The sequence below is a fragment of the Polypterus senegalus genome, chromosome 14 (genome assembly GCF_016835505.1).
Source record: "Polypterus senegalus isolate Bchr_013 chromosome 14, ASM1683550v1, whole genome shotgun sequence".
NCBI classification, from domain to species: domain Eukaryota; kingdom Metazoa; phylum Chordata; class Cladistia; order Polypteriformes; family Polypteridae; genus Polypterus; species Polypterus senegalus.
The window spans coordinates 29,275,786-29,302,844 of record NC_053167.1 but is presented as its reverse complement, the minus strand read 5'-3'; the positions used below and the strand labels follow the sequence as shown (position 1 = coordinate 29,302,844).

At 41.0% G+C, this 27,059-nt stretch overlaps 1 protein-coding gene across 1 annotated transcript in view; it reads right to left on the bottom strand.

Annotated features, from left to right (window-relative positions):
• Window positions 1-12,260: 12,260 nt before the first annotated feature.
• The window catches only part of cass4 (Cas scaffold protein family member 4), a 68,086-nt gene continuing 53,287 nt past the window's right edge, over window positions 12,261-27,059 (bottom strand). The window contains exons 3-7 of the mRNA XM_039735611.1: window positions 25,389-25,499; window positions 25,069-25,197; window positions 17,242-18,621; window positions 15,306-15,389; window positions 12,261-12,962 (exon numbers count right to left, since the gene is read on the bottom strand). Coding sequence (XP_039591545.1) covers window positions 12,546-12,962; window positions 15,306-15,389; window positions 17,242-18,621; window positions 25,069-25,197; window positions 25,389-25,499 — 2,121 coding nt within the window. The 3' untranslated portion in view covers window positions 12,261-12,545. The remainder of the gene's footprint in view (window positions 12,963-15,305; window positions 15,390-17,241; window positions 18,622-25,068; window positions 25,198-25,388; window positions 25,500-27,059) is intronic.

The window sequence follows — 27,059 nt, the reverse complement described above, 5'->3', positions numbered from 1 at the left end:
GAGACCATGCCAACTCCACATGGGGAGTATCTCGCCTAGGATGTGAACCCAGAAGCTGTGAGACAGCAGTCCTCACCAATGCATCACCATTCACGGACATGTGCATCTTTTTAAATGAGGGAGAAGGGGAAGGCCAATGACAGGTAAGGCAGCCCAGTTTATTTCATTTCTATAAAAAATACAGAAAATAAGGGTGGCACAGTGGTGGCACTGCTGCCTCACAGTAGAGAGACCAGGGTTCATGTCCTTTGTCCTTGCTGTGTGGAGTTTGCATGTTCTCCCCATGTCTGTATGGGTTTACTGTGGTTATCTTTCATATTCCGAAGATGCAGGGGAGCTCTAAATTGTCCTGGTAAGAGTGTAAGTGTGTGTTGGTTTGTGCCTGGTGCCAAATGCTATACGGGCACGTCCTGGCCCCTCCACACCCCTGATATAAGTTAAGCAGGTTCAATAATCAATGGATGATGATTTCACTATCAACTGATTTTGGGGACTTGATGTTTAGGACTTATGATACTGTAGCTTATGTACTGACTCTGAAGGCCAACAATAAGTTGAAAACTAAGGGCCCAGTGTTTCTGAATAATTTATCCACAGTTGAAAAATTGTAAATGTGAACTTATGTCTAAGTGATCTACAAAAAGTCTAGAAGGGAATTGGCATACCAGATCTGAAAGAATGGCCTCGGCATTTGCATTCACCTGCAAGGGAACAATGAGGCCAACTGCCAAGCAAAGCATATGCAAATAAGGTGGAGGTCATGTGGGGGCTGGTACAGGGGGGGGGTTGACTGGCACAGAAAGAGAGAGGCAGACAGTGAGAGAGAGAGAGAGAGAGAGAGAGAGAGAGAGAGAGAGAGAGAGAGAGAGAGAAAGTCGACTTCCAGGAAAGTCAAGAGCTCAGCTAATTTTGGAAATGACAGCCTTTCCTCTCATCTCCTCTCTTCTCTTTCCCTTCCCTTCTCCTCCCTGAAGTGTAGTTTGTCCTTAATTGACTTGCATGGCCAGGTGTGATGCTCCTTGGTGATCTACGGTATATGGTAAAGTACAATAAAGTGGCTTGTTCATGTTGTGGCCCTGGCTACAAGTGCGCATGCCTGCACCCAGAGAACGTACATTATGTGTATGTAGATATCTTTGTGGCTTTGCTAATCCATCACCAGATCACTGGGTGAAGTGGTTTGAACGAGCAAACGGGCTGTCTCTTTTAAAATGAGAAGGTGATGGCTGAAGCTGAGGACACTTACACTGTTTTTGACTGCTAACCAAATTCAAGATTGAGACTTGAGGAGGTCAGATCACTGAAACAGCCAAGGAAGGTTAGGTTGCCTGCTCTAGTTAACTCAAAAACTGTGACAGCCACATTCCCGCATTCCCACCACATTCAGAATCTCAGCTGAGAAGCGATCAAGAAGGCTAGTAGGATCTCAGGTTAAATCTCATGATAGGTTGAGTACAAGTCAAGGGAGGTTAATCCTAAATTATACAGAGAACTAGTGAAGTGTTACCCAAAGTAGTGGGCTCAGATTTTGTCTCCATATTACAAAAAAGACATAGCAGCACAGGAGAGTGTCCAAAGAAGGTATGAGCTAAGAGGAGAGACTGAAGGAGCTGAACCTTCTTAGTTTAAGGAAATAAAGATTAAGTGGGGATGTGACTGAAGTGTTTTAAATTATGAAAGCAATTAGTACTGTTGATCTCAGTCGTTACTTTAAAAGAAATTCTACAAAAAGAACAAGGGGATATGCTGTCAGTCCACCTAGTGCTCCTCTTTGGGAGGTGGAAGGACAAGAAAACCAACACTGACACAGACGGAACATGTAAAGACCGCTCAGACAGCGATCTGGATGGATTCAAACCCAGGTATGTAGAGCTGCAAGCCAATGAGCCAATGCCTTCATCTCCCAGTTGGCATGTCCAGAATGAAACGGCGCAGTTAATTGCTTCTAATTGGATCTCAAATTAGTTATTCTGACAAGCAAGGGAATCAACCCCGCTGGGGACTTCTGGTTTGACACAATAATTGTAGAAACAGGAAATAATGGAGTGTTTACTTGAGACTGGAATCCAGTTAAAAGCAGCATGTGGTAGGAGCCATAGAGTGAGAAGAGCAGCCTGGGGCTTTCATTGGTGTGAGGGCCCCTAAACTATGAATGGGGGTTTTTATATAGCATCTTTGGCTGTAAGCTACATTAGAAAAAAGAAAGAAAGAAAGAAAGAAAGAAAGAAAGAAAGAAAGAAAGAAAGAAAGTGATGATACAATTCCAGGCATCGTCACACTTTAGGCAACCTCAATGAATATTTTTGGCTCCTCATATCTTAGAGTGGATGACTTATATGCTTGGCAGCCCCTCAGTGTTTCATGCTCGGATGCTTCCCATGCCACACGTAGCCTTTGTTTCTTAGTTCCAGACCCCCCCCCCACCCCGACAGCTGCTCAAACTTGCCCCCGAGTATCCACCCCACCCCCACCCAACTGCTATTTTGGGCCTCTTCTCCTCTCCTTTTCAGCTCCTTTGGCACCATCTGTCTGCTCGCCTCTCAGGATGAGCACCGCAATTTGCAGCCCCTTGTGTGTCTGGATCAGGGGGCTGGCTGAGGCGTGTATCGGCAGTCAGGGGCTTTTGTGCTCCCGCGCCATAATTACAGTGTTTTTGAAAGGCAAAGCAGGGCCAGGAGAGGTGCGATTAAATTTGTGTCACTTTCACCAATAAGGTGCCTAATTAACATGGAGTCCCTCCTCAAAAACCGACTTGCAAGAGCACTGTGTGTGACGACTTCCAAAACTGACTTGGTGTGAAAAAAAAGTAAATGAAAGTGTCTGAGTGACTGATGTGACAGGTGCACCTCTGAGCACTTCGCCACTTGGAGGCCACGAAGAGATAAAGTGAGATTTGCATGCAGACGCTGCATGAATGACCACCAAAGTGGAGCGCCGGGCAGCGTGCGTCATATCTGGTAGGATCTCGGTTACACAGAAGGAGTGCATTTTACTGGGCAGAATGACGGCAAGCTGCAGGAGGTGTGCATGTGTGAGCTGGGGGGAGATGTGCGCCTCCCCTGGGACTAAGCAGGCTCCTCCACGCTTTGTTGTGGCTGAGGAGTCAGGCGTGTCCAGGCTCGCCCGTGTATGCCCTTCCAAAACGCTCTGGGGTGGGTGATGTGCACACCCATGCACACAGTCCCGAGGTGCACACTTAACCACGCTTTACGCTCCTCTTGCCAGGTTTTAAATAACTCGGTTAATACCTTGCAAGACTGTCGAGTGAGCTGTGCCATTATGGCTCTCACTCTGGCGAGGCACTCCCTCTCGCCCACTGCTGCATGTGCACAGGCGGCAACCCTCACATGTTGCCACACAATGCACAGCAGCCCCGCCACACCCAAGCCTAGCTGTTTATCGTGCCACCCACTCTACCGCCTGGTGCCACTCTGTCACAACTTCCACCCCGGAGATGTGCACCATGGAGTGCAGTGCTTTGTCACTTGGACCAAATGTCATGCCAGTACGCTACACGCACTGCCAGGAGAACAAAGCACACTTGACTGCAGCTGCACTGCTGCCTGAAAGACGCCCTGACACCGGCTCGGCATTTGCATAAGTGCGAGAGGCCCGCTCCGCCACCACGGAAAAAGGCACAAGGGCATAGTGAGGGTGATGAGGGACTACAGACGAGAAACAAACACCTCATCCTTTTAGACTTCACTTATGGAAACAAAGAAAGTGTGATGGCAAATAAGAAAAAAAAAAATTAAAATGTTTCAGGTTAGGGGCTTTGAAAGTCGGAATTTCCTTCTTTCCATTTTTTGAACTTGCTTATTCCACTGAGTACAGAAATCGCCTTCTGATGAGATCCTAGTCCATTTAGGGGGCACAATCACTGCCACCAATCCACCTGCGTGTCTTTGGTATGTGAAATTGCAGTGAGTGTCAAACATACACACAGCCAGACAAAATCTGAACCCAGGTCTGTAAAGGCATGAGACGGCACAATGGGATATCCAACACAGAAAAAAGCCTCCATTGGATGTACTGAGGCAGAACACATGGACTCAGTTTAGTATTTTAATGTTTGAACTTAAAACACAATGACATCAAGTCAAAATGAAACACAGCCCAGGCAGGTAGAAAGAGATGTGACCACATTGAAAGTAAGAGTTCAATTAAAAGGGGCTTGGATGAAAATGACGGAGTAGCTCCAGGTATGGCCTGATCCAATACTTATAATCTGAAGACGTGTGGGATCTGATGTGTTCAGCTCAGGAACGCTTAAAGGCGTGCAGGACTGCGGCGATTAACAGGCCAGGTCTATGTCATAGGAATTGTTCCACTGATTCACTGGAATAAAAGCTTTGGAATCGTATCTACGTGTGTTATATTTAAAAACTGGCAACGTTTAAGACAAACTATTAAAACTGATAGATAATAATTATGACTGAAAATAATGTGGGATTAACATATCCAGGGCATGCAGCTAAAATCAATAGCATAAAGCTAATCTAACACAACTAAAGCTGATTTCACATTACACAATCAAAGTATTGCTGTTTGAGCTGCTGATCTCATCATGTCAATTTACACGACTAATGTCACATCTATTGACTGTGTGCTCACCTTCCAGCATAGTCCTGCTTTTGTGACAGCCAATAGCGTGCTGCTTGACGGAGCCGGTGCTGTACGAAGGGTTAACAGGTACAGCAAGTTCAGCTGTAATCTTGGGCCATTTTTCTTCTGTAGTCGTACATAAAACATGAGACATTAGACAGCTGAGCTTGTTTGTGGTCTTCAAAACACTCACATTCCCAACTCCTTGTTGAGGCATTATAAGAATTGTACTTCGGCATGAGCACTCATTTGTTATCAGCTCTCATGCACACACAGCCTGCCACAACAACTGAAGACAAAAAAACAAACATGTTTGACTTTCTCAGAGCAAGATGGGGACTAGCCTGAGTGAGTCACTGGGAATCTCACATTAGACCACTGGATTCACTGGAGCGTGCCACCAACTGTCTCTGAGTGGCTAAGCTTACATAAATGAAGGCTATGACTGAAAAGTAATGTGACACGGCCTTAATTCAAATTGAAGTACCCAAATAAATTACTGCACTGCGTAAAAGTCTTGAGGTAATTCAGGTACTCATCTTAAATGGATATTTTATGTCTTCTGGATTAGTGTATTAATAGAAAAGAGTGTACTGTATTATAGAGTTTCCAGCACTGCTTTTTGCAAAATGTGAAGCAATACAGTGAGATATCTGAATGTCCTTAAAGAAAGTCCACTTAAAAACATGAGATCTTTGTAATCATACAGCCCAAGGATTGATGAGGCAATTGTAACAAACAGGCACAAATGATCAACGACAAGTCCAGTTGATTTGGATATTTCTAGTGTAGGGGTTGCCAGAAAATTTTGCAAACCATTTTTATTTCCAGCAATTGGTTCTAGGATGGTTTAAATACACTTACAGGATGGCTAGATGAATTCAGGGCCCTCGTCATTTTTTTGTGTCATCTCCATCAGCTTCAATGACCAGAAACAAAAGCATATACCCATATCTTGTGCCAGTCTGAAACGTACGCTCACAGCCACTTGTCATCTGAAACATTTCGTCATCACCAGCCAAGAGGTGGAAATCTGAGGAAGGAAGTTCAAGGCTCTGGGGTGGATGGGGAATAACAGTCCACCAAATTTTGTGATTTTTCAGACTTTGTGATTTTTCAGTTTGGTCACACTTTGTTGCGTCGAAGGAGGTTGAGAGGTTAACATCACCTTAATGGCTTCTGTAACTTTTAAAAGTTTGAATGTACTGGTTTGAGTCTGAGGCATCTTAAAAAACAGTAAGGTTGTCTTCCCCTGCTAACCTCAGACGTTTTCTTTTGAGAAGTTAGAAGACGCCACTCCATTTACTGTCTGGTTCGTGTTTCATCCCCAGTGACAACCCTAAGCTTCATAATGGGAGAGCAAATCTGAACACGTCAGTTTTATGATTGATGGTCAGGCCTTGTGAGCCTGATGTGCACACATTTTTCATTTTAAGTGAACCACATTCCCTGCTAACTTTGACTAAAGTACAGAAAGTGTTGCCACACTTTTGAACAACCCTTGATGTGTCCATCAATCCATTTTTTCAAACCATTCACTCCAACTCAGGGTCAGAAAGCTTGTCCTACCATTACTACCTGCAAGACAACCTTGAATGGATGCCAGTTCACTGCACTGCATGCTTATGCACACATGTCCAATCATGCAAACTGTGCCAGTTTGGATTTACCAATAACTATAATGTGCACACTTAGAAACATCAAAGGAAACCTGAGCATCAAGAGAACTTTCACAGAGACACATGGTAGCCACTCAGAGATTAGAAATACACCCAAGTTCCTGAAATGGTTGGGTTCTATTTTGAGGGTAAGTTTGTCCCTTGGTTATCCTGAATGACATTTGGCTTGCTTAAAAACACACACACTCTAAATAAAAACAGGTAAAACATCAAATAGGGCAGAGAGAAGGCACTCACTGCCTGCACCCCACAAGATGTATAATTGCTGAAGGAAAAGGGATCCACTGCTACAGGAATGGAACAGGGTCTGTCACCGAGGGGCCACACTCCCTTTTATAGCATGATCCACCAGGATCAAAAGACCCTCTGATGTTTCCTCTGAATTCTGAGATTCACCACCAGAATCTGACCCTGTATTTCCTACCCCATGAGTGACATCAGGAACATCCACAGCTGAAAAGCCCTTGAGTTCACTTGGGATGGGGAAACAGAAGAAGAAAGTGTGGCTAGGCCTGGACACTTTTTTTCAGGTTCACACACAGAAATGATGGGGTATAAATGGCGATCCTCAGACAGAAGCAGTGGACAGGCAAGAAACAAAATAACTTTTACCCAAAGGGAACCCTCCATTCAGGTTTCTTACACTTGCATGGGGTGCTGAGTGTGTTGTGTTATATTCTGATAATGTCAGCCTGTTCCTCATACAACACCTTATGCGTATAAAACACACAACAATGAGCAGCCAGCCACATCCAGATCCTCATTCCATACACTGGCAGTTTCTACAGCACCATGGTTCAAGCATTCAGTAATGCTTTTTTATGTTCTCCCTAGTCCTGGCCTTTTGAGTTTTATTTATTTGTATTCCATCCTTTGCATGCTTGTCTGTGTCAAAGGTTTTCCTGTTATTGTCCAGTGGCTTGTCTTCTTCCACCACCTAATGGCTGGTCAACTGTGGAGTGAGCTGGTGAATGTCCATCACTGTGGCCTGTGAAATGGCTTGGGTGGTGGTGCTGGGGTGAAGTCATTCTCAATTGAAATTTATGGAGATTAACATTCATTAACTCAGCGTTTCTGAACCTTTAAGTATTTGCGACCCGAGTTTTCTTAACAGTTTTAATCGTGCCTCCCTAACGTTTTTTGAAAGGAGCCCACTAATACCAATGTTTTTTTTAATTAATGAAATATCATAGATGCATATTTTATTATACCTGCTTAACTTTTATCAACATTTATCTAACTCTGTATTTATTTTTCTAGTATCAGAATGTAGTTTAAGTTAATTTGTTTTGGTTTCAATAGATGTATTTTTCATATTTTTGATTCTTGTTTTCTTTTTTTTCACATCTTTGGACTCCCTTTTTGTTACTTTGTGTACCCTAGGGGGGCCTGCCCCACAGTTTGAGAACCACTACATTAACTCATGCAAAACCAAATGTTCCAATTTAAAACTGAAGTGTTTACTTCTGAGATCATGGGATGCTGCTGATGTGGTAATACTTAATCCAGTTTAGACTGGTGTACCGAGCTAATCTCAATGTATTTAACTGCCCACAAGTCTAAGCCCCTCCTGCGCATCAGTTCCCAATGTGTTTTGTCCTGACACAGCTCTTAGATCATTGGGATTACTGTTGAGAATTTTACTGAAAGTGTATGTGACACAGAGGTGGCGCAGTGGGTAGCGCTGCTGCCTCACAATTTAGAGACCTGGGTTCGCTTCCTGGGTCCTCCTTGCGTGGAGTTTGCATGTTCTTCCCGTGTCTGCGTGGGTTTCCTCCCACAGTCCAAAGACATGCAGGTTAGGTGCACTGGTGATCCTAAATTGACCCTGGTGTGTGCCCTGCGGTGGGGCTGGCTCCCTGCCTGGGGCTTGTTCCTGCCTTGTGCCCTGTGTTGGCTGGGATTGGCTCCAGCAGACCCCCATGACCCTGTGTTAGGATATAGCAGGTTGGATAATGGATGGATGGATGTACGTGACACAGATTGAGTTACTGTGATACAACAGTGTAATGAGTCAATCCCAATAAAACTCTGTTCTTACTTGTCAGTATTCACTCTCATAGTTTAATACTATTTTACATGGCCACACATCCAAAAGATCTAAAGCAGAAGGTGGCATGGAGCTACTAGTGGGCAGCAAACATATGCACAATAAAATCTTGGAAACTGGCAGAAGTTCATGAATTCTCGCTGGCCTTGCTGGCACAATTCCTGCTCTACATCTGCTTTGTGCACCCTGTTCTGTGCTCCAGTCAATTCTCACTATCATCAATTTACCAGCAATCCAGTTATCAATCATTTGATTAAAATATGAAACAAATGTAGGACATGTTTCAAAGCAGAGCACCTCTTATCAGTTGCTCTGGATACAGGATTGTCATCTTTCTCAACCTTCTCAAACCTACTCAGCATTCAACTCATGGAAACAATCAGGATAAGGACACTTAGAGATCTTTATACAAACAACATACCTGGTGCATTTAATGAACAATTACACTTCAAATTCATCTTTCCAGCTACACACTTTTTTCCTATATACAAATTAGATATTTTGTTAAAAGAAACCTACTCAATTTTCTACAACTCCCACCCACATCAATCCTAGAGGCCATTCTGGTTAGTCATGATGAAGACTCAGGCAGTATCTCAACAATATATAAACAGTCTATACTTTGAAGACCCTAAGTAATGGTGGGTAAGGGACCTCTCAGTTAGCATCTCAGAAAAGCAGTGAACTTCGGCCATACATACAATAACATCTGGTTCACTGTATATGCAGCGAGCACTCCGTAATTCAACAGAAAGTCTTTCATTCATCACATATGATGTGTTTAAAAATGTCTGAAATGTACCTAGGGCAAGACCCAACCGGCAAGTGCTACCATCGAGCTCCAGCATCACATATGCACTAAACGAACACCATTTTGGACAAAATATTTGTATACTTTTCAAACAGCCTCAGTGTCACCATCACTCCACATCCTTTAATGGCAAAATTTGGTAGGCTCACGGATGACATTAAAGTGCGCAGAAAGAATTCAATTATAAGTGCCCACACCGCACAACTAGCATGCAGACATATACTGCTCAACTGGAGAAATCCCAGCCCATCTTCTATAATTCAGTGGATAAAAGACATTCATTATCTCAAATTAGCAAAAAATCTAATTCTCTCTTAGAGGATATGTCCAAAAACTTTTTCAAAACATTGCAAGAACTCATTAACATTATTTCAGAATAAGAATGTTGGGCCTGTGATTGACTCTTTTGCAATTTAAGTGTTTGATTACACTTAAAAATGTTTATTTTATTTTTGTTCATGTCTTGCTTCTTTTTCTCTTGGTTGGGGGTTGAATCTTGTCTTCTTTGTATTTTCATTTTTCCTTAATTTTCTCTGTATCTGGTGTATTTGTTATTATTTATCTGATTTAGTGGCATGACAATGTAATGATTGGATTTCTGAAAATAAAAATGTTGTATACAGTGCCATTCTTTACAGTCCCTCTAGCCTACTTATTAGTCTATTCTTTTTGATCTATCTGGTACTCATTTTAATGTAGTTTTTTGTCTTTTCCACCAATAAGTCTCCTTCTGACTTTCACAATTTTGCAGGTGGTTTTAGTATTTCACTGCACTTTGTACTTTTTAAGTGGTGTGCGACAAATTAATCCGAAACCCCTTCATTTTCTTTCTATGTGAAGGAGTAATGGCGCACTCTAGTGGTCAACAGGCAGAACATCACTTTAGACTTCCAAACGCTGATCGTATTACTGTATTTCACAAGCAGACGCTCACGCAAGTTCAAAGCAGATACCGGTTTCCTTGGCTTCACCTCCTGCTAACGGCCCCGAAAAAGACTTTACGGCGAATTGCGAAGCACTTCAATGGAAACGACACCACACATAAATCAACAACAGGCTACATCTTCAAGAAATATTTAATAATCAAAATAGAAATTAAATAACGTGATAAAAACCCTCCTAACCACCCCCAATAAAAACATGTCAAACTGTAAATAGTCGGAAGGAATGCACCCATTATTTGGCTTTTCGACAGCGGTTTGAATTGACAGCCCGACGCTGCAGACATTGGCAGTTTGCCAGGCAGCTGGTGTCGGTAATGGAGGTGCCCATGTGGTTTTTATCGGTTCATTCGCACACTGTGGACCAGGACAAGCTGAAGTGAAACGCACTGGAGCGGCCCACAGATAAAATCTGAAGCGCGTTAATCGGGCTCTGTGGCAGCAGCTCTGCTGTGGACACTGAATACAAACTGCGCTCGGGTGCCCTCTACCGGCAAGAGACTCCCGCTGCTGGCGTACTAAGGTGGTTGAGTTTACTTAATTATTATTTTCTAAAGTGCTTTGGTTAAATGATCATCACTGTGGCACTTTGCAATAAAATATGTTGATACATATAGTGGCACTGAATCTGGACTATAAAGCTCCAACGTGTATGACAGGCGCTCTAAATACTGACCGACTCAAATTTATTATTGCAGTGTTGTATTTGGCCAGGTTTAGTTTTCAGGCCACTCTGACCTGATAATTAGGAGAAGGGGATCAAGGCTGACAGTACTGAGCGATCACAGCCGTGTCATGGTAGGGTGGCAAAGCATACAAGTGACTGTTGTACCGACCACCTAGCTCTTGGGCTGGCAGGCTCAATTCCTCAGTATACCGACTTTAGTTTTATTCCAGTAGTGGGCAGTACGAGGGCCATGTCAAAGATTCATGGCTATTTAATCTCCTGTGTCTGTTTGGAGGTGCTTGTTTGTACCAATTTTTAAGCTTGTGCATTCTTTTAAATATTACATCCCAGAAAACTCTCAAAACTGCCTAACCCAACTCAGGGTCACAGAGGGGCTAGAGCCAGTCCATCTCGTTCAAACCCATATACAGTCAGTTTGGACTTGCCAATTCATCTGACATATGTGCCTTTGGGGATTAGGATAAAACACACATAAAACACAAAGGAGAATGTGCAAACTCTACATGGACAAGAAACAGGCACAAAGTTTGAACTCAAGACTCCGGGATCCACTACACCACTGTGTCCCCATTTCAAAAAAGTTCTGATGTGTTTGGATGCAATGCTTCAAATACTGAGCAACAAGACAAACCGTTGGTGTTCTGGTTCAATGTGTATAAATATAGCATAAGACCTGAGCCTTAATGACACCATGGTGGAGAGGAATGTCCCAAAGCTGGCTGGCAGCCGTGTGAAGGTCTTTGTACATCTAAAGACCTGTTCAGGGGGCTTTGGACAAAACACCTTTGAGGAAGACAGGGCAAGCCAGTTAGACAGACAAATATTGGGATCACTGAGATGGTGCTACTGGGATTTTCACTCTGCCACAAAGCTCTTGGTATTCTCAGTTATTTAACCATTTTGACAAAAATATGCACAATATAAACAAAAAAATATATTTAGCATAATATTCATGTATTCAACTACCTTGCCATCCACAAGAGATGCAGCTTTCCCCTTTAAGCAGGAGTGGGCAGATTCAGTCCTGGAGGGTCGCAGTGGCTGCAGGTTTTCGTTCCAACCCAATTGCTTAATAAGAAGCACTTACTGCTCAAGTAACACTTCTGCTTCACTTTAGTGGTCTCGCTCATAAAGACTTCGAACCCTTATTGCTTATTTTAGTCTTAAACAGCTGTAGTCTTGGTTTTTAATTGCTCCTTATCAGCAATAAGATGCAAATGACAAAAGGAACCAGCATTTCTCCATTTAGCTTGTTTCCATTTACACCTGTGTGTATTTATCATGCACTATTGGGTTTATATAAATACTTGGAAGGAAAGTGAAGAGAAAAAAGTGAAGGACTAAGAATAACTTGTCTGTTTTAGACTTCAAATGATTTGGATGATACCCTTAGAAAGGAAAAAAAATCTAGGATATGAGAATGACGAGATGGCAGAGTTAAAGTACTAACAAGCCATGAAATTAAAGAATTGACAAGGATTGGTTTTTAATTAAGCAACTGGGTTGGAACAAAAACCTGCAACCACTGCAGCCCTCCAGGACTGAATCTGCCCACCCGTGCCTTAAAGTGTGCTGCAGGCTACTCCAGGATGGCAGGAGCAGGATTATTAGAAAACAGCCTGTTGCCATCATGTTAGACTGCTTCTCTAGTTTCAAGAAATTGCTTTCTCTGTACCAAAGTATTTACAGCATCTTATGCCCAAATGTTTTTCAAAGTATCAGGTGCAAATTTTAAAGTGGAAAACCAGAAGTTCTTCTGCCACTGGGTATTTCACAGCTGCAGAGATGTCCGAAAGTTCTGTGCTCTTTGTGCCAGCTCTTTGGCAAAATCTTGTGCCTCCTGCAGAGCAATCTTGTCGGGGAAATGAACTGCAGCTTTCTTGGTGGCTACCGCCAGCTGCTTAAGTAGAGCACACAGATGGTTGCTTTTGCTCAGCAAGTCCCGGCCCAACTCACTCTTGTGGGCCTCCTTACACAAGCAGTCCACCAGCTTCTGGCCGACCATGATCACCAGCTTGCTGTGCGAAATGAATTTCTCAGGCGGTTGGCCATCAATGAGGCTTGTGACAAATACACCAATCGCCTTCTGTAAAGCCCCAAAGTAAAGGCGACAGTGTTCTGAGGACACCATCTGGACTTGTGTGCCACACTCCTTTCCTTTTGTAGAAGAAACTGCCTTTTCCTCAGCCTGTATGGTGCCAAAGAGACAAAATGCAACAACTTAAAAAAAAAAAAGACTGAAAGTCACTTAACACTCATGTACATCTGAGACAGTTACACTCGCTGACTGATGTCTTGTTTCACCATCAGTAGGACCATCTCATTTCAAGCAGTTGTCTGAACATTAAAAAGGTTGGACAGCTCTTTCTAGCACCCTTCATTGTATTTATGACCGTAAATTTGTCTACTGCTTGAATGGTACCCTGTCCATGGAGTGACCCGCACTGCATCTTAGAGAGTGCTGATGGCATTAAACAGAAGGACTAAGATGTCACAGGCAAGAGGAGAAATGGAAAACATTACAAAACACTGGTATGATTTTGAAATCATGGCCAGTCATGATTAGTTTATACATCTTAGTGTATCTTTATCATGCGAGCCATTAGGTGAAATAACTTAATAAAGTGACTGAAATATATTGGCAGCTATGGGGATATCTTGGTTCAATGTGGAAAACACGAAGTTCTCCTGTTTGATACACTGGGCACCACCGTGCAGCAGGGGACAATTACAAATGATTGATCAGAACAGAGACAGGAGCCATTTGGATACATTTAAATAAATATTTGAAAGTCACGCTTACACCTCCTAGTCAGTAATTATACTGGTATGGAGGAACTGAAGAGACCCAGAGCAAAGCAAAGGAGAAGGAATGCTTTGGGCAGAACAAATGAAGAAAAGCACACAAAAACAGACTCAGGGAGACACTCCCCCTCAAACCCCACAGCCTTAAGACTGCTTCTGAAACGCTTCAGAACTCCAACATCGACCCCTTCAGGCAGCTTAATGCTGTCAGCAAAGTGAAAACTTTGCAGTTTGTGGTTTTCAAGTCATGTCTTTTGAGTCTTGACTTCCTGTCTCTGTATGTGAGCTGGAGCTGATAATCAGAATTTTCCATCTTGATAATCAGAATTTTCTATCTTCTCATTTTGCTAACTTCTTCATTAAATAATGCTCACTGCCACTTTGTTTCAGGCTTAGCATCCCTGTATCCAAAATTATCTTTCGTAACTTAAACATTGCAGAGAACTCTTAATTAAGACATTTTTTTCAAAACACTAACTAAACAAAAAGCTCTGCTTCCTCTTAGCAAACGTCCCTACTTCTGTAGTAAAAGTGACCTTTGGGAGCAGCTGCCTGTGTACAAGTGCTTTTTGTAGACGGCAGGCAAGCAACTGTTGCTCAGCAGTCAACCTGTCATTTGAAAGGCAGGTGGCCCACTGTAACAGATACTCATGCTCAGGTTAACAACATATCTAAGAGGGGCTATCATGTCTTACTGTTGTTGGTCCTTATAATGGGGTCAAAAGTGCTCTTTCATGCAGTGGGTACACTCTGCAGGGCTCAGTTGTTTCCAGTGAGTAGGACTGAAAAATATACCTATGAGCAGCAAGGATATTTTAAAAGACAACCCTTACTTAATCTCTTCACTTCCTGCCCAATCTACAACTGACCCTTTCGAGTTCACTGGAGAACACTGCTCCCTGTCCACTGTTCCCTAAAAGCAATACGAAAAAAATCTGCCTAACTCTTCCTGATCTACTTTTTAGCCTTAACACAGCTCTCTGGTGACTCAAGTTTTCTTTAAATTAGTACACCGATGTCAGATGACCCTCTACACCTGTTCCCTTTTAACAATATTCAAGAATATTATACATAACCATATTGCAAAAAGAATCATTTTTAAAATACATCCACCCATTTATTGTCTTAAACCTGCTTAGTCCAATATAGCGTCACCGATGAATCATTGGGTCCAAGCATGCACACACCCATGCAAGGTACCTCATCTTTACAGCATGGGAGGAAACTGAGCTAGCTGCAGAAGCCCATGCAGATGTCCAGGCAACACAAAACCTTCCCATAGCTGCTCACCACAATGAATGATTTAATGGAAACAAGTAACTGCATTAGTTGGAGCTTTGACATAAATATAGCTTTTAGCTGAATATTAAAAATGCACGCTTTTAATACAAAGGTTTGGGTTAAACAGGTTTAGAAAATGGATAGGCAGATATCCTTAATTTCAATAACGTCTACTAAATGAGTACATGCTCTGCAGCAGGAACTAAAACTTGAACACTGTGTTCTATTATTTCTGAAATCAACCTGTAGTTTTTAATTTAAGTCTATATAATAAATGTGTTTATATAGTGTGTTTACTTACCTGTAATGTTGTCATAATGTTATATACAGTATTTTAGAAAGTTGCCTATTTGCTGGATGACTTTATAGAGAACAATGAAAATGTAGGGCAATGTATATGACAAAAAATACAGAAGGAACAATACATGGTATTGAGGTTAAATACCTGCTGAGGACGAATGGCCAATGGAGTCTTCAAAGGTGCCTTGTGCTTCAGAGCCTTTTGTTGCTCTTCAAACTCTTCTTTCCTCTGAAATTACATCTCAACTACATGAGTCCAGAACTCTACTTGAAGTATATGAAAACAACAAACATCCTGGGTCATTTTAGAAACAAGTCTATCTATCTATCTATCTATCTATCTATCTATCTATCTATCTATCTATCTATCTATCTATCTATCTATCTATCTATCTATCCTCAAGTAATAGTCTTAAATTAGATATTTAAAAGGTGAAGTATGTTCATTCATATCAGTAATTCTATAAATTTAAGTACTGATATTTTTGTAAAATTATCGCTATGTGGCATTTCATTCACACCGTCCTTTAATTCCCATTTTATTATTTTAAAACTCAAACACTGCACAAACAAAACTGAACTAATTTCAGGAAAAAGTTTAAAACAAAGTAACCCAGTTTGTCAGAAGACCATCGATTTTATGGATACACATCCATAAAATCCTATTCCAAATAGCAGATGACTGCAGCCTATGTCAACATCAATGAGTCCAGGGTAGATACCAGCCCAGAAATGCAGTGCCAGTCCACTCGTGCACTAACCCACATTCATACTTGGCCTATTTAGAGCCACAAATTAACCTCAAACACATATATTTGTGGATCTATCTGGGACCTGAGTACCCACAAGAAAACTTCAACGCAGACAATGAACAGTCATAGGATTTAAACACAGAATGCTGGATCTGCAATACATAAATAGATTTTACAAAACATGCACAGTATAGGTGTCCTGTATTTTGAGATTATTTTAGTCTAAATTTTACCACTCCTAATTCCAAAAGAACTAATTTCAATGTAATACTCATAAGAGCTTAGTACAACTATTACTCACAAGGGCCCAGCATCTATCCTGGCAACAAAAATGCAAGGCAAAGTTCAAGCTAGGATGGGCTGTCAGTGTGATGCAGGACACATCAACTTACCAATTGATAGCCACCAATCAGACTGACATGCACATTTTGGGGATATGAGAGTAAACTGGAGTATATGAGGAAAAAAAATAGAGATTCATGGACAGAATGTGCAAAGTTCATGTAGACAACACCTGGCACAGGAAGTGCAGAATATTGCAAGTCACTGCATCACAATGCTGCCCTAGACAGCTTTCTGTCTATCTTATTTTCCCATTATGATTTTGGGCATAATATAGAGGTACACAGTGGTGTTTTGATTACTGCTGCCCAGCTTATGTGACATGGGTTCAAATCCCAGTTCAGGCGCTCTCTTAGTGAAGCCTGCAACTTTCTTTGGGTGGGTTTTCTTTAGGTTTTCTGGTTTCTCCCCACATTCAGAAGACAAGCATGTCAGATTAAGTAGTGTTTCAAAACTGCCCTGATATGAGTGTGTCCTGTGATGAAATAATATATTCTCCAAAGTTGATATTTGCCTTGCTCCCAGTGACCTGGTATTGGTCTAACCAGTATAAACATATATAGATGGTCTAATAAAGATTTTTTTCAAATCCTATCCATTGAATAAAAAGCAGAGGACACATATCTGGATAAAAGTTTCCAATTTTAGGGGTGCCCACAACTTCAGAAACAAGGTAGGAAACAACCCTGGATAAAGCACCAGTCAAATAAACACATGCCCTCAGGTATACTAGGGCCAATCTACTAAAGAAAACTATAGCATCTGAAGAAAAACCCCACACAAACACAGAGAACATGAAAACTGAACACAGAAAGCAAATTAGCCAGTACCATAAACCGTTGTCCTATTGTTCAGACATAGCAGCACTAAATCACTACTCTTTGCCACTCACTCTTATACCAGGCAAAAGTAAAATAAAATGTAAAACCTCACAAAAAATTTAATTAATTAGCTTATTACAATCACTGCACATTAGAAAAAAGTTACCTGCAGCTGGACATAGTCGTTGTCTTCAACACCTGAATCCATGAACTCTTGAGTCTGATCCATATTTGTCTTTATTTTCTCTGGATCAGACTTCCCTCTGTCCTTTACTTCACTGATCTTTGGATTCTGCCTGAACAGAAGTTTGCTATTGGCATTAAGAATGGAAACAAGTCTTTTAACATCTTCAGGAACGGTTCGAGCAACCATCACAAACCTATCGAGGTGATCAGGTGTACCAGCAGTATGGGTATCTTCTTGAACAAGAGAGTCAATATGCCATCCTAACTTTGCTAAGGCTTCAGCAGCTTCCTGCAGGATAAGTCCAGAATCCTCCACAATAGCTAACTGCTTATGGAGCCGTGCCTGTAGGCTAATGTCTTTAAGATGTTTAGCATTGCCTCTCACATCTCGAGCAAAATCTAGGAAGTGAGCCATGGAGGCTGTAATCTCTTCAGTTGCAGATCTAACTTCTTCTAAGTGAACTGCCAGATGATGCCTTGCTCTCCACTGACTGCTGATGAACACCATAAGCCGTGACACTGGTTGACACACATCTGACTGAAGCTGGCCAAGCTTCATAATAGCTTCTTCTAAGGTGAGTGTCACCTCTCTCTGTGGCTCTGGTGACAGAGATGTGGGTGGCAAAGAATCACAAGAGGAGGTAGATGATGTAGAGGCTGTGCTGTTGCGTTGGCTGTCTGCACTTTTGACACTTGAATTTTCTTCTTGCTCACTGTTTTCTATAACTGGTTCTTTGGGTGCTGATACATCAGCTGGCCCTCCTCCCATTATTTGTCCCTCTCTTCCCATGGAACCCCGTGGACGGTCATACATAGGGCAAGGCACTTCCCTGTGCATGATGGGGAATGTGGTAGAAGTCATATGAGACTGCAGGGGTGCAGGATTGTTGGACGATCTGCGGGGGGAATGTTCTCCTGTAGACTGGGGAACATCATACATACTCTGAACTTGAAATACCTGTTGTTTTACACTTGGGGGTACATCATATAGATCAGCATTGTTGGTTCTAGTTATACATTTATTTTCCACACTTGTGTCAATGGTGGACTTTGGGATGTCGTAAACAGAACTTGTGTTGAGAGGAGTGGGTTTCTCTCCAGTTCGAGCAGGCAAGGTGTCGTAGAAAAGTTGCCTTCCACATATCCCACCTTTTGAGGGCAGTGTGCCATAGGATCCCAGGCCAGAGGACTTCAGCTCCTGCTTTTCTGGAGAAACTGGAACATCATAGATCCAATCAGATTTCCGTGGATTTGGAAGTGTATTGTAACCAACGTTTAGCCTCTTTTGACCCTCTTCACTTGATGGAACAGGTATGTCATAACTGGGGTCCTGGCACATAGCTGGAGGAACTGCATAGACCTGGAGAAATGGACGTAAAGAGCGTTGAGTGACAAATGTAAGATCAGAGAGTTGAATTAAAATAAAGATTAATTAACTCTTAAAACTGTATTTAGTATGTGATTTACAATATTGATCCGGAGAGTGTAAGAAATCATTTTACTGTGAATTATCGGCAATTACTAACTGATTTTGAGTCTTTCTGTATTATACAATTTTTGTATGGTAATGAGCTCTGCATAGTGACTGAAAGATCTAATCATGAATATAAACAGATAAAACAAAGTTCCTATGCTGGGTTACAGGGCATACACTCCATGAGAAGCTTGGATATAAGGAAAGACCTCAGAATGGAGCTGCTCCTTCCTTGGATCAAGAAAGACAGGTTATGACGGTTTCAACTTGTTATTAGGATGCCCCTGGGATTTTTTCATGACGGGTGTACAAGCCACAGACCACTAGAGAGACCCAGGACTTCCTGGAGGATAATAAATATCAAGGCAGTGTCCGAGTACTCCCAAGCAGAGTCTGGAGAATGTTGCCAGGTAATTGAAGGGCCTGGTCAGCCCAGCTCAGTGACTGGCTGCCATGACTCTCTGACTGGCTGCCATGACTCACTAAGAGAAGTTCTTGTATAATGGAGGCAAAATGATAGTTAATCAGGAAGTATATATTATGTAAACTGTTCCTTAAATAGCATGACAAGCAATTTATGATAACAGAAGTTAATTCAGAAGACAAATACAGTGGTATCTCGGTATACATCCTTAATCCGTTCCAGATCCTTTGACTTATACCAAACAGGACGTATACCAAACAAATTTTTCCTATAAGAAATAAAAGGAAAATGATCAATCCGTTCCCATGAAAAAAAATCCTATTGTTATTGGAATATTATATATTGATGGGGTTGTATAAAATAATTTAAACACTGCTTAATACTAAAATAAATAAATACAATTTTTTTTTCCGTTGTGGCTCCACGGCTTTGGAATTCACTGCCGATCCACATTAGACAGGCCTCCTCACTGCCCATTTTTAAGTCTGCTCTTAAGACTTACCTTTTTGGTTTGGCATTTGATCCTGTGTGAGCAGTTGATTTTACTCTGTGTAAACTCTGTTTAGTTGTTTTTACTATCTTTTAATTTGTTTTGTTTATTGTATTTTATCTACTTATTTATTATTTTGTCTTTGTTTAAAATTTATTTTAGTCTGTGTTCAGCACTTTGGTCAGCGGCTGTTGTAGGTAAAGTGCTTTATAAATAAAGTTGACTTGACTTGACTTGACAAAAAGCAATTAGATGAAATAAATGAAAATTTAACCTCACTTTACTTTTTAATAACGTCTTTGTTTTTCACAATCATAGATACTGTCATTCTCAAAATATGGTATGCAGCAGCCATGTCCACGCATGCCACCTTCATACTTTTCAAAAATCAATACAAATTAAGTGAAAAAACACAAAATCACACGAAAATTCACATACAATTATAGCACAGGTTGTTCACTGAATACTAGCAACTAGTGTACCGACGCTCGTGGGCAGTCGTGGCTTTGTCTCGAGAGAGGTAAACAAGGGTAGCGCATGGTGTTCTAGCATGGAAGTCGTATTCCAAACAAAGGTCATATACCAAGCAAAATTTTTCGGGTCCAAACAGGACATACTGTATACCAAATTGGACTTATTCCAAAGCGGATGTATACCGAGATACCACTGTTAAGAGTAAGCTTCCATAGTAGTCATTCAGTCATCAGTCAGTCATTTTCCAACACACGATATCCTAACACAGGGTCACGGGAGTCCACTGGAGCCAATCCCAGCCAGCACAGGACACAAGGCAGGAACAAATCCAGAGCAGGGCGCCAGCCCACCGCAGGCTTCCATATTAGTGGAATTTTAATTTCCAATCATGAGTATCAGAGGTGCAAGCTCATTCTGCTCTGGAGTTTTAAATGTAAATCATTTTTCCTTGGCTCATCCAACAACAAAACCAAACTAATGTGAAGTCATCTTAGCTCCTATAGTCAAGTGTTTAAAAATGTTATAGTTTATAATTTACTATGAAATATATTCTGTTTGCTTTATAAAGTAAATTATGATGGATGTCATATAAAATAAAGATGATATGATTACAGCTTATAAAAAGTAGCAACCTAGGTTCCTCTGTGGGGACCCAGAGTCTGATAGCTCTCCTGGTCTCTTTCCACGCTAAATGGGAGTCTAAATTACAGGCCCTTTTTTACATTAAGTGTCATCAGTAGTGGTGGCTAGGAAATGTGACTTTTAGCTGGTGTTCTGGATTATAAAACCCAATTTCCTGGGTTGGCTCAATGTGTGACCTTCAGCAAATCACTTAACTCGCCAGTGCTCAGACTAAGCAATTACATACTGTATTATAAAATGCTTTTGGGCAGTATTCACTGTAGAAGATTTTAGATAAACTACTAACCTATAATTCTTTTTCAATATGTTGTAATGTAATTGCAAAGTGTAATAATGCTATAAATGCTATATATGGTCATGCATGCACATCGGAAGATTGCCTTCCGGGCTCATCTGAGGTATGTAACTCCAGGATGAGAGGGGGTGCTGTCGTTAACAATGTTGTCTCCCTATCCTTCCTCAGTGCCCTCCATGCAAAATGATGGCAACTGACTCTGCCCCTTCTGGTCAGAACTCTATAAAGACGGAGGTATCTTTTTGTGGAGCAAGCAGACAGCAGGACTGCCTTGAGTGCCTGTGTTTTTATTTTCTTTGTTTTATACATGATTTACTGTGTTAATGTACTCTTGGGGCGGCATGGTGGCACAGTGGTAGCGCTGCTGCCTTGCAGTTAGGAGATTTGAGTTTGCTTCCCGGGTCCTCCCTGCGTGGAGTTTGCATGTTCTCCCTGTTTCTGCGTGGGTTTCCTCTGGGTGCTCCAGTTTCCTCCCACAGTCCAAAGACATGCAGGTTAGATGCATTGGTGATCCTAAATTGTCCTTGGTGTGTGTGTGTGTGTGTGTGCCCTGCGGTGGGCTAGCATCCTGCCTGGGATTTGTTCCTGCCTTGTGCCCTGTATTGGCAGGAATTGGCTCCAGCAGACCCCCGTGACCTGTGTTGGGATAGTGACTAGGGAATCCAATCCCGGGCTTTCATTCCTGGGAACGGCCAAGTTCGCATATATAGCGTGTAAAAGTGTAAAAATCGATCAAGAAATAACAGAGTTATAGTTGAAAACTGAAGACTTCATTGACGTCTGTCAGACAACAGCTTTGAACAGCAACTTGAAATTGCAATGTGTCAGTCTGTTGCATCCGCATTATCTGTGCCAAGAAACTTGCCACCACAGAATGATGACAAGAAACTGAATGCATCAGTAACAGGTGAAATGGCAGTGTTTCACAGTAACAGCAAGCGCAGGCGTTGTTTAGAACAAGTGTATCAGTATCGGATGACTGTGCTGCCTACTTCAGTGGAGACAAAGCATGCTTTCTCAGCAGCTGGCGTACTCTGCACGAAGTACGCTCTCTTCTGGACGACAGCACGCTGGACAAGTTATGCTTTCTACACTCTTATAGCCGCAACTAACTAGATCAGGGGTGCCCACAGTTTTTTGGCTTGTGAGCTACTTTTAAAATAACCAGGTCGAAATGATCTACCTACATTAAAAAGTATATATATTTGCCTCTAGCGCTGACGTCCGAGGTTCGATTCCCGAGAGGGGGTGCAGTAAGTGCGTAAGCCTAATGAGCCCAGAATTCAGGCGAAACACACGTCGCGTACTCTTTACATTATTTGACAGTAAAATTATTTCAACCTGAGTATACTTTATACATAAAATATATCTTGTCGTACCTTGCATAACTGAATAACCTTTATGGCACAATAACAATTCAATACATTTATGGTCACTACAGTATTTGGATTTAATAATCTTCATGTGGGAAAAGGCTGACTCTCATAAATAAGTAGAGCCGAATAATACAGTCAGGGAGTTTTTGAATTCAGCCGAGTGAAAAATGATGGCTGTCCGATTAACTGCGATTTTAGTTCCCTCTCTTTTCTCTTTCTCAGATCGCTTTTCGGAAGGAAGTCAGTTTCGTAGTTTTTATGAACAGTTTGAAAGTGTCTTTCCACATTTTCCTTCTTTGGAATAGCAATGATAGATTGACAGATCAGACAAACGCACTTCGATTGTGACATTGTGAGAGAAAAAAATCCTCTTCTAATTACACATAAAGCCCATACCCTCCCCAAACATTTTTTTTAAATCCCTTCTTTAGTCGATATAAATTGGAAGGCTAACTAGATCACAGCCGGAGTTTTGCAGTAGTTCGCGCGTTTGATCGTACCTGTGGGCCGCCCTGTATGTCAACCAAGTGGCAAATGCCATAGGGAGGATATATGATAGACTAACGTTTTAAAAAAAAAATTTTCGAATGCAACGCGATCGACGCATTGGGCACCCCTGAACTAGATACATGTACTTATATGACAGCATGAACTGCTTGTAGATAAGGTTAGTCTTTTATTGATTGTCAACATACTGCAGTAGTTTTATTAAAAATAAGTGTCAGTCGTTCTAAAACCGTTCACATGTGAGATGCCCGTGCACTGATACCCGGGAATGACATGCTGGTTTCCTGAATTCCCTGGAATGGATAAACCCGTCCGGGAATGGATTCCCTAACAATGACTGATTAAATGTATTTTGGTTCTGTTTCATGGATTTTTTTGTTTTCTTTAAAAAATTAATATTATTTGATGGTTCTCATTCTTTTGCTTGGTGCTGTCTTGATAATGTCAGGAAGCTCCTTCATTGCCATGTTTCATTGTGCATGGATCAACAGATTATGTATTGATCTATTTAAGAGTTAAGGATTACATTCGCTATACAAAAAATAAAGACTCTCCTTACAAAAAATAGTTATCTAACAAAAGTTCAGTCCATTATATAAACTTCACTTGAATCTACAAGTTCTGTTTAGCAATTTCAAATATCTGCCACCCATTGCTAGCTCTAGTATTTCTAGTAACCTAGGTATAGCTTTAATTGACACTTTTATATATATATATATATATATATATATATATATATATATATATATATATATATGTCTTGGATTCTAGATGACATTGCTATATGTATAAAATATCAAAGAGCAGGGTGAGATGCTCACCGTTGGTGTTTCAAGTGCTATGAAATACTTGTATTATAGCGAGTTTTACTGGGGTTGGTGTTGGTGTATTGAGCATGCTGAGAGACGTGCATTACAGTGAGGAGCTATTTAGTCTTGAGTGTTTCTATGTTAGGTCTGTGATGTTTAGGAAAATGCCACCCCTAAAGCTTCTGTCACTCCAGGCATCTGCCTAGTTAATTTAAATGGTTCAGCCAATCCTGCTGCCACCAGAGAAACACATGACTAACAATTTGCTCATTCTTTAGCATGGAGAAACACTCCCACTGGTCAAACTCTTCACAAGAAAAAACAAAGGACAGATCTGCAGTATAAATGTGTAATCTGAAGTCTGCACATTGAGTTCATTTTATTGTGCTAAAGGAATTTAATTCAATTCAATGCATTTTTCTGCAGCTCTTTTATTGGATTAGACTCAGACTGATGCAACAAGTTTACAGGTAAAATGTAAATTACAATGTTTAAAAATGCAGCTTAGCTTGGTTTAAAAAATGTAGTGTGAAATTGCCTAAGTGACCCAAAGTGTTCTTCACATAGACAATGGTGTATTAAAACCTAAAGTGGAGTGCTACCCTGAAAGAACACAGTGAAACTTATCTGAACCAACAAATCTGGGTAATCAATCCTACTGTACATTAAACACTACTTTCTCAATTAAAAGCCCTCCTACTGTCAAAACTCTTTGTTTCCACAACTTCAAGTGCCTACCTGCAAGCATTTTTCATTTTGCAGACCATACTTAATTTCTCCTTAATTTCTCCTTACTTTATGGTAATCAATGGTAATCACTTCTCACTATCACTAATGACATTTACAAATGCGACAGCTCTACTTTATCAGAACCCTGCTATACCAACTGCTAATAGCAATTCACATTGTAATTCAACTGAGATAATCCAAAATGCACAGACTTCACACATTTTCGTGGAGAACAATAAAACATTTTCAATTTAAAGACCCTTGCAGATAGCTTTGTTCAGTTTATCTCTTGCAACTAAACACCCATCAGTCAGTCCTACACATAGACATTTCCTAGAACTAGTCACCATTCCCATAAGCATACAAAACAAACTAATTTATAGCACCCTTATTGTAAAAAACAGATTCTACTCTGATTTTACAGAGAACCAGTGTGTGCTTGGAGGTAAATGTCACTTGAAGACTTGTTCTTTCAAACCATTGTTAATCTTCTACAAATCAAGTAAGAAAATAGTTTTTGTGCATTAGAAAATGAAAGGGTTGCTGAAAATGAAAGTGAAATTGTTATGTTTTACTCTGCAACTTACATTTCCTTCATTTCCAATGCACGCTTTAGTCATTCCAGGAATATTGTACCACTGGTGTGGAGGTTTTTCTAATTCAGACTGTGAGACAAATTGAGGATGCTTCCGTATGCCAGGTGGGGCTGACTGCATCTGAGACAAACAGAACAGATGCTATTAGAACAAATTATTAAACAAGAGGAAGAAAGCAACATTAAAAATAAATCTTCACCAAATGGCTATGGCTATTTTTTAAAATGTGAAGTAGTTTGTAACCTAATAGCATTAGCTAATGAAAAAATGCAAACAAACCACATTATTGGTATAAAGATGTTTGGACTTACTGTGAACTGTGAAGAACGCCTCTGAAGAGTGGGGACATCATATACTTCCTTCTGAGTTTTGCCAGGATAGCTCAAACAGGAACCTGCTGTTCCTCCAGAGAATGGCAGGGCCTGCACAGCAAAAGCATGAAACCACATTAATAAAAAACATATATCCTCGGGCTCCTCATAGCATCTGCTACTCTGCTATGCACGTGTGTGGTGTGACGGGTTTCCTTCAGTCTACCACAGGAATTTTTTTGCAGCTGCTGAATCAAATACAAATTTTACTTAAACTTGTTGCAAACCGAAGCAGTTGTGTCAATTCAAGTGGGCTTGTTTCACAATGTGTACTGGCAAAAGTTTGATTAAAACAGACAACATGAATGACTTGCTTTATAGTTATGTTTAAGGCAACATGCTGCATAATTTTCTCAAATGTAAAAGTTACCAAAATGAAACTACTGTCCTAAGTGCATCCAAATGAAGTTACATGCCTTATGCAGCCAAGAGTCTGATATTACAAAGCCAGTAATTGCCTAATGCAAAGTTTTCTATACAACATGTCATTATCTTCCTATATAAGTCATGCTGGTAACAAACAAAAACAAAACAGCCATACCTCAAAATTGACATGTGTAACAGATTGTGGCAGTGGTCGAGTAATCTGATTCATAAACAACTGCCTCTTTGGCTAGAGTAATGGACCATTTTCTTATCAGACTACTGCAATTATATGGTGGAGGGGCCATCGGCTTCAACAAGACATGCATTCCAAAGCTGGCTGATGTTGTGGTTCACTGTTGCCTTCTGGGGCTACACAGATAAAATTGACTCCTGCCCACAGTGACACTTCACTGAAAAAGTGTTACATGGTTATATCTGCTGCCTAAAGATGTTGGTAAAAACTGATTTGGATAGCTGAGGAAATGTAAATAAAACAGACAACAGTGCGGGGCTAAGAGATTGTCTACCAAAATTTCAGTGACAGAATTGACTTAAAGGCAGATGAAGCCTGTTTAAAAAACAATCAGCCATTTTCATCCATCACAGGTTACATTCAAGCCCATATTCCCACACACTGACATGGTGCAAATCTGGAATTGTCAATTCACATACATGTCTCTGGAATATGGGACACAAACTCACAGCGAATGTGCAAACTCCACACAGACAGAGACCAGGCATGGGATTCAAACTTAGGAGAGGGCTCAGGAGTTGTGAGGTATCAGTACTAACCCCTATGCCATGCTGAACCACCCTTTTTAGGACTGGTTACTATTTTGTAAACAACAGACCCAGAATAACCTCCAGCCTCCGTGACACTGAACTGAATTCAGCAGATTAGGTGAGGGATGAATGATTGAACAGGTTTTCCACACTCTTGGCACAATTTACTTTCTTTTGATTTAACCTTTTTTATTATTACTGAATGATCAAATGGTGAATGTATATTCATATGTTCTGGTAACATCTAACAAATAAAATGTGATCACATGGTCAGTGGCAAGGAACTGAACATAGAACATGAAAAAGTCCATCCATTTTTCAACCTGTTTAATCATTAAAACGTTACCGTGACATGCAGTCCATCCTGTCCAATTTAGAGTTTGAAATGAACCCAGTGCTCACATCATTAATAAAAAAATAACCAGTGTTGAAAGAGACCAGGCCATGCAGACATGAGGACAA